General features: G+C 47.3%; 1 protein-coding gene across 1 annotated transcript in view; it reads left to right on the top strand.

Annotated features, from left to right (window-relative positions):
- Positions 1–12872, top strand: part of LOC133363261 (uncharacterized) — a 54836-nt gene that overhangs the window by 21679 nt on the left and 20285 nt on the right. The window contains exons 5-8 of the mRNA XM_061582651.1: positions 477–593; positions 1842–1903; positions 3538–3672; positions 5259–5444. Of these exons, the coding sequence (XP_061438635.1) occupies positions 477–593; positions 1842–1903; positions 3538–3672; positions 5259–5444 (500 nt within the window). The remainder of the gene's footprint in view (positions 1–476; positions 594–1841; positions 1904–3537; positions 3673–5258; positions 5445–12872) is intronic.

The raw sequence follows: 12872 nt of genomic DNA, 5'->3' as shown, positions 1-12872 counted from the left end.
TTGTTTTGGCTCTGCAGGCTCCATTCTTACCAAGATTGGCCTTGCGGGCCAAATTTGACAGGTGGGTGGAGCTGCCCACCTGTCAATCACCTGATACCACAATGACATCAGGTGTTTTGGCGGTGCTTTGAAGTCCCAAAATCGGTAATTCAAAGCACCTCGCAGGGGGCAAGATATTTCTAAAACGGAGGGACGGGCAGCCAAACTGAGCAGGATCCCACCGTATCCATAGGTGGAACTGGTGGGCGCAGCTAAAGCAGAATTGAACCCCCCTTTGCCCATCACCTGACATCACTCACCCATCAGAGTGATGTCAGCTGATTGACAGGTGACTGTGGATTTGAGAAAACTGGCCTTGTGGTCTCCCACCTCTGCCTTATCTGGAGAGACAACCCACCAAAAGTCCCCATGTCTGAAGGAAGGAAAGGTGGGCTGGATAGCCTTCTAGGCTTTTTAAAAAGAATTCTTCTGTCTAGGTTCCATGTTGGCGTGCGGGAATATCTTCTACCTGCTGTTCTTCGGATGGTGGCTTTCTTTGCTCTACTTCCTGGTCTCCGTGGTGATGTTCCTCACTGTGCTGGGAGCCCCCTATGGTGAGTCGAGGGGACTGGAGGAGCCATTTGTGGCTGTGGCTGTGGCTGGTGTTCAAAATTCAGCTTCCCTCTGGGAGCTGGGCGTGGGGGATAGGATTGAACAGGCAAACATGGAATGGATGAATGTGGGGGGTGGCGGGGAAGACAGTAAGACTTCCTTTGGTTGAGCCTGGAGATTTGGCGGTGGGGGAGCGGAGTTAAGCCAAAGGATTCACAGCGTCGGTGGCCTTCAAGGAAGAAGGGAAGGGCCCTAGCTCAGTGGGAGAGCATCTGCTTTGCATGCAGAAGGTCCCAGGTTCAACCCCCAAAGGCATCTCTAGGTAGGGCTGGGAGTGACTCCTGCATGAAACCGTGGAGAGCTGCTGCCAGTCAGTGCAAACAGTACTGAGCTAGAGGGACCAAGGGTCTGACTCAGAAGGCAGCTTGCTGTGTTCCTACCAAAGAGAGGTGGTCCCTCTGCTAGTTCACCTGCGCACGTGTTTTGGCCAGCTCCCATCATCCCTGATCGTGCTGGCCGGGGCTGATGGGAGTTAGTCTGAAATGTTTGGAGGGCGCCAGCCAGGGTGAGGAAGGTGCCTTCATGGGTGTGTTTTTTAAAAGATAAAATGGTATCCCTCCCTTCTTCCCCCGACTGCAGTCTGAAACAGTTCAATTCATTCTGTGGTACATCTAGGTGCGCCCACCCTGTGTAGGCCTTTTGTGTTGGAAGAGCGGGAGGAAAGGGCAGGAGAGCAACGTTGTGATTGCATGGAACTCTGCATGCCTCCACTTCGGCCTTTCCTGCAAGCAAAACCTCACCTTGCAGGGGGGATAATTTCCCAGCCAGTTTTTTTATGCAGAAACTGCAGTTTTGCCCACTGCCTCCAGGAGAGGCTGGTGCCCATTGGGATCAGTAGGGTGCCTAAACAGTAAGTGGACATTCCAGAACCAATGACAGCAGATGGAACCGACAAACTCTGGATTTGTCCCCCTGCTCCGCCCTGCTGAGTCCTACAAGGGCAGCCCTGGAAGAAGGGTGGCAGGCTGCACCACCCCCTGGGCTGGTTGTAAGTAAGAAGGGGATGGCAGGATGGGGACAGGCCCAGGTTGGTGGGGCAGGGGCCCATTTGCCCATATAGGCCAACCTCTGCTGGATCTTGTCCTTAAGAATTAGCCCAAGCCTATGGAAAGGGTTGGGGTGGGGTGCTCAGGGTCCCATCCAACCTGTTTGATTTGGAGCCTCTCCTGCCTTTCTGCCCCCTCCTCCAGGAAAGCTGTGTTGGAAACTGTCTGGATATTTCCTTTGGCCATTTGGAAAAGTGATTCAGAAGGTAGGGACCGGCCGGTTGCCCTGTAACGGAGGAGTTGGCAGCAACCTGGTCAGCTGCATCTGTTGATTTTGCGTGACGTGGTGTCTGGCTATGAAAGGCGGTTAAGGAATAGGCATCTTTAGGGCTGGGGGGTGGAGGAGGGATGTTTGGGAAGGGGGTGCAGGCATTTCCTTGAGAGATGAAATCTGCATGGCCGTTTACGGATCGGTCTCCTAATTGTCGCTTTCTGACACAACAGGCAAACTGAAACACTGCTGTCCTTCAAAATTTATGCTTTTCTGAAATTTGCAATGCAGGTTTTCTGGCCAAAATGTTGTACAAAATATTATTACTATTATTGTTGTTATGAATTCATTATCATTAACCTACCCCAGCGCAGGTTAAAATTTAGTATTACAAGCAATTAAAACAGATTACAATGACAGGAAAAGGGTGGATCCTGGGGGACAGAAGGAAGTGAAAACAATGTACAAAAATGCATACTGGGGGGAATTGCTTGCAAAATGTGCATTAAAATGCTGGCAAATTTTTGTGAGAACTCTCAACAATTTTTGTTTAACTGACTGGGAAATGAGACCCAGATGGATAGATTTGTCAGTCGCTACCATTCTTAAGCAACAGGGATCCTCCTCATGACAGATTTCTCTACTGTGGAATGCTGATTCAGCCACTTTTATCTCATAATTGCTTCCTATCTGGCTTTAAGGTTAATTATGGAACTCTGGTTGTTGGTCAGGAGCCACAGCTACAGCTTGGTTGAAATTGACTCGTGACTTTTCAGAAAGCATGCCGAGTTAAGGGAAGACACGACACCTGATGCCATGTAGACATGGGCGCACTGATGGTGCTGACTGCATAGCTTGTTGCACAAGTGTGTTTCCAACACCCAATTAACTTGCATCACAGCTCTAGAATGCATGAGCTAGTTGGTGCAGCCTGCAGATGAAAAACCAGCCTACAGACTTGGCTTAGCCTTTTAGCATTGTGGAAAATAATGACTGTGAGATATTGGAAGCTCAGTGTACTTTTGTCTAGAATTAGCATACTTGGATTAGATGCTGGGGAACAATAGTGTGGCCTTTCTGTCTGTCTCCTGTCTGTCCATCCACCATTAGAGATGGATTTCATGGCTCTTGAGAAAATTTTGCAAGGAAAATCTTTGTTCCTAATTACAATGTTTTGTGCTCCTTGTTTTCCACTAAAGAGTGCTCCTATTTAGAGATGGATGAATGTTGGTTGCTCATTTTTCCAAACTTTTATTCAGTTCGCCCTATTTCTTGATCAAGCCTGAGTGAAAATTACTAGACATTTTTCCTGCTCGTTTCTTCTCCCGTGTATTTCTTTTAAGGTCTCTGTTTTGGGCAGGCTTTTTGTGTTTTTAAAACCTATGTTTAGTTGTTTTTGTGGTATGCTTGTAAATCACGTTGAGACTTATGTGAAAGCTTATTATGAAATCAATTCATAAATTACTAAAATAACGAATGTACACAGTTTTGCAAGCAATTTTCCCTAATACTATGAATTTTTGTACATTAGTGAGAATGGCACCTGCGTTCTTTGTGTACCTGTTGGTTTAGGGAGTACAGATTTCTCCCCCCATCCCATACTTCTCTTCCATCTCCTCTGTCTGTCAGACAAAGACTTACAATCAGAATTGCAACATGAAGTTCAGCAAATACGACGCCATTGTTGAAGTCAATGAGGTGAAGGAGACGACGCCCCTTCTCACCCGGCAGGAGTCGGCTAGTCTGGACAGCACACCTCACTGGGTAAGGCTGGGGGTGGTGGCTGGTTGGTGCCACTTTCCGTTTGGTCTCATCACACTCCCTTCCCATGTGGAAAAGAGGCCAGTTTTGCTTGCAAGGATCCTTCCAGGGGAAGAGGGTGGTGTGTGTCTACGTGTGTACCCAAATAATTGTCATGACTCTACACCAGTGATTCTCAAACGGTGTGCCCAGGCACACTGGTGCGCCCTAAGAGGTGGCTAGGTGTGCCTCAAATATTATGAAAGTATATTTTAAAAATGAGAAGAAACTCATTTGTATAGGGTAAGTAATAGTTTTCTATAGTTTAAGTTATTTTTGTTCATAGTTTAAAATACATTAATATATTTTTAATTGTGTACACGAAGTGTGCCAGAAGATTTTTATGTTTTACAGTGCGCCGCAAACCAAAAAAGTTTGAGAACCACTGCTCTACACTGTCACTGTGATATAACTAGGGATGTGCTGGAATGCTGCCCAGTTCAGATTTGGTACCAAAATTTTGCATTAATTTGCTTATTCTCTATCATTGCGAATTGGATTTTTATGTCGTGATTTTTTGCAGCAATTTTTGAAAACGGATTTAAAAAAAAAAATCCACCCCTAAAATATTGATACTAAGAACAATAATTTTATCGATATTTCATTTCATTCATCAATCTTTCCTTTTTAAATTATTGATATTTCCTTTAAAAATATCAATAATGTTATTTTTTTTTTTTTTTTGCAAGGGGAAAAATGGATTGGTGAAAGCAATGGCTAGTGGACAGAGAAAGAACTGGAATCGATGGAATGCTTTCAAAATGGCATCAGCCAACAGATCCCATCCCTAGATATAACTTGCCGCTCGGAAGCTCATAGCGCTGTACTGCTTGTCTTTTGCCCCCTCTTCCTTCTCAACCCCCCTCCAACCTATGGGGAGATTTGGGCTGAGGGATGGGGGTGCAGGCTGTTCCTTCTCACCCACCACACCTCCATGTATTGCCTTCAAGTCAATTCCAACTTATGGTGACCCTATGAATAGGGTTTTCATGAGGCTGAGAGGCAGTGACTGGCCCAAGGTCACCCAGTGAGCTTCATGGCTGTGTGGGGATTCGAACCCTGGTCTCCCAGGTCGTAGTCCAACACCTTAACCACTACACCACACTGGCTCTGGATGGGCCCTGGCTCCGTGGCAGAGATTCTGCTTTCCTGGGATGTTTCATGAATTCCCACCTTCCTTACCCACATCTCGCAAAACATTTGTGGAGATTGTTTTCTAAGAGTGGCCCATCCTTGTCCATTGGTGCATTTGGAATCCTGGAGAAGAGTTAGCTTGGAATAATGGAAACTGCCTTAGACAGAGTCACACCCCTGGTCCATCTAGCTTAGTACTTTCTGCACTGACCGGCAGCGCCTGTGCAGGGGTTCAGGCAGGGGACACTCCCAGCCCCACCTGGAGATGCCAGCAGGTATTGAACCTGGGACCTTCTGCATGCAAAGCAGATGCTTTATCCACGGAGCCATGGCTCTGCTGGAATGAACAGTCTGGAAGCATTGTGTGGTTTTCTGACTGGTCCTTCCCATTTCCCCCCCCCCCCCGCCTCCACTAGCGGTGTGTCAGCACCTACGTCTGGCTCCTCTTGGGCTACCCGCTCCTCTCCCTTGCCCACGGACTGGTTTGCTTCATCTGCTGGCTCCTCGTCTTCATCATTCCCATTGCCAAGATGAACGGCCGCGCCGTCACCAAGGTCCTGCTCCTGCCCCCGGAGTGTGTCCATATACAGCGCTTGCGGAAGGTAAGGTGGCAGGTGGCGGTGGTTGTAGAATCATAGAATCATAGAATAGTAGAGTTGGAAGGGGCCTATAAGGCCATCGAGTCCAACCCCCTGTGCAATGCAGGAATCCAAATCAAAGCATTCCCGACAGATGGCTGTCCAGCTGCCTCTTGAATGCCTCCAGTGTCGGAGAGCCCACTACCTCTCTGGGTAATTGGTTCCATTGTCCTATGCCTCTAACAGTTAGGAAGTTTTTCCTGGTGTCCAGTCGAAATCTGGCTTCCTGCAACTTGAGCCCATTATTCCTTGTCCTTCACTCTGGGGCGATTGAGAAAAGAACCCAGCCCTCTTCTGTGTGACAACCTTTCATGTACTTGAAGAGTGCTATCCTATCTCCCCTCAGTCTTCTCTTCTCCAGGCTAAACATGCCCAGTTCTTTCAGTCTCTCCTCATAGGGCTTTGTTTCCAATTCTTTGATCATCCTCGTTGCCCTTCTCTGAACCTGTTCAGATGCACAGTCAGGTGCTGTGTGGGGCAGGGGTCCTGGAACTAGGCTGGAGTGGGCATCTACCTGAGCTCCTCTGCCTCAAATGCTAATGGCTTCTTCATTGGTTAGTTTGGTCCATGACTGGATGCAGTTTGGTGAGATGTAAACCTGTTAAGATCTTGTAGCCAGTTAACTGTCACTGGTGTTTGGTTTTATGTTTATGTTTTGGCAGCTTCTTAAAAGCTCATCTCTCTAATACTGAACTCACCTGGTGAGTGCCAACAGGATTGGCGCCCAAACTGGGCTGCTGACATTCAAGAGGGAGGTATCGGCATGCTTGGGATGACCCTGAGGTTTGCAGAAGAAAGTAAAAACGGGGGGGAGGGGGAGAACAGCCCAGCAAGGATAGAGCATGCTCAGTTGTCACAGAAATGTGGAGTTTCAGCCGGAAAAGGGACACTGGGCACTCGTGTTAAGAGGCGAGGATATACTGCAACATTTTGTTGCAGGTGCCATTTAACTTTTAATAGTGATAAGCTTGGCATTTGCATAGAGTAGCTCACCTCTGTATGTCCCCATCCAGTTCTTTGGACTCTCTCATGGTCTGTTAAGTGTGCTGTTCTTGGCACCATCTATGGTTACACCCATCTCCATCCTGTAGACTTGGCCTATTTGCATGATTCATATGGGCCTCAGCCTCAAACTATGGAAGAGGGCAAAGCCAAGCATGCTTTCAAAAAAAAATTACCGCTTGAATTCTGCAGTTGATCCCCAACAACAGTTCCTTCAGAGGTAAAATGCTTTGTATGGTTCTAAAATTGTATATTTGTTCAATGTTTTTAATTTTTGTAAATTGCCCAGAGAGCTTTGGCTATGGGGCGGTATATAAATGTAAGAACATAAGAACATAAGAAGAGCCTGCTGGATCAGGCCAGTGGCCCATCTAGTCCAGCATCCTGTTCTCACAGTGGCCAACCAGGTGCCTGGGGGAAGCCTGCACGCAGGACCCGAGTGCAAGAACACTCTCCCCTCCTGAGGCTTCCGCCAACTGGTTTTCAGAAGCATGCTGCCTCTGACTAGGGTGGCAGAGCACAGCCATCATGGCTAGTAGCCATTGATAGCCCTGTCCTCCATGAATTTGTCTAATCTTCTTTTAAAGCCGTCCAAGCTGGTGGCCATTACTGCATCTTGTGGGAGCAAATTCCATAGTTTAACTATGCGCTGAGTAAAGAAGTACTTCCTTTTGTCTGTCCTGAATCTTCCAACATTCAGCTTCTTTGAATGTCCACGAGTTCTAGTATTATGAGAGAGGGAGAAGAACTTTTCTCTATCCACTTTCTCAATGCCATGCATAATTTTATACACTTCTATCATGTCTCCTCTGACCCGCCTTTTCTCTAAACTAAAAAGCCCCAAATGCTGCAACCTTTCCTCGTAAGGGAGTCGCTCCATCCCCTTGATCATTCTGGTTGCCCTCTTCTGAACCTTTTCCAACTCTATAATATCCTTTTTGAGATGAGGCGACCAGACCTGTACACAGTATTCCAAATGCGGCCGCACCATAGATTTATACAACGGCATTATGATATCGGCTGTTTTATTTTCAATACCTTTCCTAATTATCCCTAGCATGGAATTTGCCTTTTTCACAGCTGCCGCACACTGGGTCGACATTTTCATCGTGCTGTCCACTACAACCCCGAGGTCTCTCTCCTGGTCGGTCACCGCCAGTTCAGACCCCATGAGCGTATATGTGAAATTCAGATTTTTTGCTCCAATATGCATAATTGTACACTTGTTTATATTGAATTGCATTTGCCATTTTTCCGCCCATTCACTCAGTTTGGAGAGGTCTTTTTGGAGCTCTTTGCAATCCCTTTTTGTTTTAACAACCCTGAACAATTTAGTGTCATCAGCAAACTTGGCCACTTCACTGCTCACTCCTAATTCTAGGTCATTAATGAACAAGTTGAAAAGTACAGGTCCCAATACCGATCCTTGAGGGACTCCACTTTCTACAGCCCTCCATTGGGAGAACTGTCCGTTTATTCCTACTCTCTGCTTTCTGCTTCTTAACCAATTTCTTATCCACAAGAGGACCTCTCCTCTTATTCCATGACTGCTAAGCTTCCTCAGAAGCCTTTGGTTAGGTACCTTGTCAAACGCTTTTTGAAAGTCTAAGTACACTATGTCCACTGGATCACCTCTATGTATATGCTTGTTGACACTCTCAAAGAATTCTAATAGGTTACTGAGACAGGACTTTCCCTTGCAGAAGCCATGCTGGCTCTGCTTCAGCAAGGCTTGTTCTTCTATGTGCTTAGTTAATCTAGCTTTGATAATACTTTCTACCAGTTTTCCAGGGACAGAAGTTAAGCTAACTGGCCTGTAATTTCCGGGATCCCCTCTGGATCCCTTTTTGAAGATTGGTGTTACATTTGCCACTTTCCAGTCCTCAGGCACGGAGGAGGACCCGAGGGACAAGTTACATATTTTAGTTAGCAGATCAGCAATTTCACCTTTGAGTTCTTTGAGAACTCTCGGGTGGATGCCATCCGGGCCCGGTGATTTGTCAGTTTTTATATTGTCCATTAAGCTTAGAACTTCCTCTCTCGTTACCACTATTTGTCTCAGTTCCTCAGAATCCCTTCCTGCAAATGTTAGTTCAGGTTCAGGGATCTGCCCTATATCTTCCACTGTGAAGACAGATGCAAAGAATTCATTTAGCTTCTCTGCAATCTCCTTATCGTTCTTTAGTACACCTTTGACTCCCTTATCATCCAGGGGTCCAATTGTCTCCCTAGATGGTCTCCTGCTTTGAATGTATTTATAGAATTTTTTGTTGTTGGTTTTTATGTTCTTAGCAATGTGCTCCTCAAATTCTTTTTTAGCATCCCTTATTGTCTTCTTGCATTTCTTTTGCCAGAGTTTGTGTTCTTTTTTATTTTCTTCATTTGGACAAGACTTCCATTTTCTGAAGGAAGACTTTTTGCCTCTAAGAGCTTCCTTGCCTTTGCTCGTTAACCATGCTGGCATCTTCTTGGCCCTGGCGGTACCTTTTCTGATCTGCGGTATGCACTCCAGTTGAGCTTCTAATATAGTGTTTTTAAACAACTTCCAAGCATTTTCGAGTGATGTGACCCTCTGGACTTTGTTTTTCAGCTTTCTTTTTACCAATACCCTCATTTTTGTGAAGTTTCCTCTTTTGAAGTCAAATGTGACCGTGTTGGATTTTCTTGGCAATTGGCCAGTTACATGTATGTTTAATTTAATAGCACTGTGGTCACTGCTCCCAATCGGTTCAATAACACTTACATCTCGCACCAGGTCCCGGTCCCCACTGAGGATTAAGTCCAGGGTTGCCGTCCCTCTGGTCGGTTCCATGACCAACTGGTCTAGGGAATAGTCATTTAGAATATCTAGAAACTTTGCTTCTTTGTCATGACTGGAACACATATGCAGCCAGTCTATGTCCGGGTAGTTGAAGTCACCCATTACTACCACATTTCCTAGTTTGGATGCTTCCTCAATTTCATATCTCATCTCAAGGTCTCCCTGAGCTTTTTGATCAGGGGGACGATAGATCGTTCCCAGTATTAAGTCCCTCCTGGGGCACGGTATCACCACCCACCACGATTCTGTGGAGGAGTCTGCCTCTTTTGGGGTTTCGAGCTTGCTGGATTCAATGCCTTCTTTCACGTATAGAGCGACTCCGCCACCAATACGTCCTTCCCTGTCCTTCCGATATAGTTTATATCCAGGGATAACCGTATCCCACTGGTTTTCTCCATTCCACCAGGTCTCCGTTATGCTCACTATATCAATGCTCTCCTCTAAGACCAAGCACTCCAGTTCTCCCATCTTGGTTCGGAGGCTCCTAGCATTAGCGTACAGGCACTTGTAAGCAGTGTCTCTCTTCAAGTGTCTTTGGCACTTGTGGTTAGGCCTGTGGTAATTTTGCTCTTCTGAATTTATATCCTGTGCCCCTGCTCTCACAATGCCTACTTCTAGGCCTACCCCTTTTAAAATTTCATCATTTCTTTGGTTTTTATCCCAGGGGGGAGGTTTATTCCGAACCGGACCTTTCTCAGCTCCTGTCGGGTTTCCCCCCTCAGTCAGTTTAAAAGCTGCTCTGCTACCTTTTTAATTTTAAGTGCCAGCAGTCTGGTTCCATTCTGGTTCAAGTGGAGCCCGTCCCTTTTGTACAGGCCCGGCTTGTCCCAAAATGTTCCCCAGTGCCTAACAAATCCGAACCCTTCCACCCGACACCATCGTCTCATCCACGCATTGAGACTGCGAAGCTGGGCCTTTCTGGCTGGTCCTGCGCGTGGAACCGGTAGCATTTCAGAGAAAGCCACCTTGGAGGTCCTGGCTTTCAGCATCCTACCTAGCAACCTAAATTTTGCGGCTGCATTTCCCCATGTCGTTGGTGCCAACGTGCACCACGACCACTGACTCCTTCCCAGCACTGTCTACCAAACTATCTAAACGGCGGGCGATATCCGCAACCTTCGCACCAGGCAGGCAAAACACCTTGCGGTCTACACGCCCATCACACACCCCACTGTCTATGTTCCTAATGATCGAATCACCCACTACAAGGATCCCTCCACCCCCTGGAGATATATCCTCGGCACGAGAGGATAGCTGCTCATCCCCCAAGGAATGGGTCCCTTCTAAGGGACCGTTTCCCTCTTCCTCAGCTGGATGCTCTCCTTCCCCGAGACCATCGTTGTCCATGATAGCAGGAGAGCTATAATCGTTGGAGTGGGACACAGCTATAACGTCCCTGAAGGCCTCCTCCACAGACCTCTCTGCCTCTCTCAGCTTTTCCAGGTCCGCCACCTTGGCCTCAAGGAAATGAAGTTGAGCCAGGAGCTCATTGCACCGAGAGCATACTCACGACTTCTGTCCAACAGGCAGATAGTCGTTCATGCTGCAGGCGGTGCAAAACACTGGAAAGCCCCCACACCCCTGCTGGCTTCTTACCTGCATAGTTTTGTTTAAGGTTTATTACGTCAATGGGTTGGAGACTGCGGTTTAGTTGAGGTCAGGGAACAGACGGGCAGAGTGGGGGGCTCTGGCCTCCTTGCCCTGCTGCCGAACTCGCTCTGCTGCTTAACTCGCCTTGACGCTTCGTCAGCTGGGGCTCCCTCTAGCTCGTGGAGCAGGCTCCCTCGCTAGCGTGCTCTGGCTTTATATGTGTGGCTGGTCCCTCCCAGCTACTGCTGCCAGCCAATGATGTGTTACTTGAGGCTGATGGCTATCAGCTGGGGCTTAACTCTTTAGTATTCTCTCAGGCTTCCTTCCTGAGCGAGGGGCGGGGCTGTTTAAGCTTTTGGCTGCTTTTAATCTCAGCAAGGGGCTGCGCCTTCCAGGCAAGTCTTTTGTGTTTGTTGTTTTCCTACCTAGAACAGCCTGACCTTTCTTTAACCTAGGGAAACAGAGCTTGTGGTTGTGTTTCAGGAAGGCTGAAGCTGCCCTTTTTAGCAAGGACTGAGCTGACTCTCTCCCTGTATGTATCGGTGGAGTTTCCTTTTCCCCCTTCTCTCCGACTGGAATTTAGCCTTGTTTACAGTGTCCCCTGAAGCTTTCCTGCTAGGGTGATGTTGAAAACTAACTTTCTATACGCTTCCTCCTCCTAGGATCTGTCTCCTAAGATATAGGTTCTTTCAGGATTTGGCTCCTAGCTCAGGGTGACCTTGGGCTGCCCTTATTAGTTATTTCTCTGAGCTGTTTTACTTCAATTTAAATAATGGAATAAATGGAAGCTACTTACCCTCTTTTCGCTCTGCTGCTTAACTCGTCTTGACGCTTTGTCAGCTGGGGCCTTGACGCTTCGTCAGCTGGGGCTCCCTCTAGCTCGTGGAGCAGGCTCCCTCGCTAGGGTGCTCTGACTTTATATGTGTGGCTGGTTCCTCCCAGCTACTGCTGCACATTTATTTATGTAATAAATAAATAAATAAATAATGCTTCAAAACCGGGGGAGGGGGGAGTAGCGCATAGCCCTCACGACTGGCTCTGTTGATAGCGTCTTCCTCCATGGATTTTAGTAAAGGAAGGGGCATTGATTGAGGTCACATCCACATCATACATTTAAAACACATGGCTTCTCCCCAAAGAACCCGTGAACTGTACTTTGTTAAGGGTGCTGGGAATTGTAGCTGTGTGAGGGGCAAACTACCGTTCCCAGGATTCTTTGGGGAGATGCCATAAGCTTTAAATGTACGGTGTGGATGCGATCTGATTGTGGTGGAAGGGAACTGTGGCCTGGATTTCTTCATAAGAACGTAAGAGCCTGCTGGATCAGGCCATTGGCCCATCTATTCCAGCATCCTGTTGTCACAGTGGCCAACCAGATGCCCCAGTGGGAAGCCCACAAGCAGGATCTGAGTGCAAGAGCACTCTCCCCTCCCGTGGTTTCCAGCAGTTGGTATTTGGAAGCATGCCACCTCCGACAGTGGAAGCTGGAAACTACTGATAGCCTCCGTGAATTTGTCTAATCCGCTTTTACAGCCATCCAAGTTTGTGGCCATCACTGCCTCCCGTGGGAGTGAGTTCCATAATTTAACCGTGCTCAGTGTGAAGAAGTATTTTCTTTCGTCTCTCCTGGATCTTCTGACATTCAGTTTTATTGGATGTCCACGAGTTCTGCAGTTATCAGAGAGGGAGAAAAACTTTTCTTTAGCTGCTTTCTCCATCATTTTATACCCTTCTATCATGCCACCCCTTACTCACCTTTTCTCTAAGTTAAAAAGCCCCAAATGCTGCAACCTTTCCTCATAGGGGAGTCGCTCCATCCCCTTGATCATTCTGGTTGCCCTTTTCTGAACCCTTTCCAACGCAACCATATCCTTTCTGAGATGAGGGAGCCAGAACAGTGCACTTCCAGGTGAGGGAGGCAGGCTCCTTCCACTACATTCCACTGCCATTCCATCCCTGAATGCCAGTCACTGGGGAAC

Source organism: Rhineura floridana, chromosome 8 (assembly GCF_030035675.1).
Source record: "Rhineura floridana isolate rRhiFlo1 chromosome 8, rRhiFlo1.hap2, whole genome shotgun sequence".
Classification (NCBI taxonomy): domain Eukaryota; kingdom Metazoa; phylum Chordata; class Lepidosauria; order Squamata; family Rhineuridae; genus Rhineura; species Rhineura floridana.
This window is presented reverse-complemented; position numbering and strand designations above follow the sequence as displayed.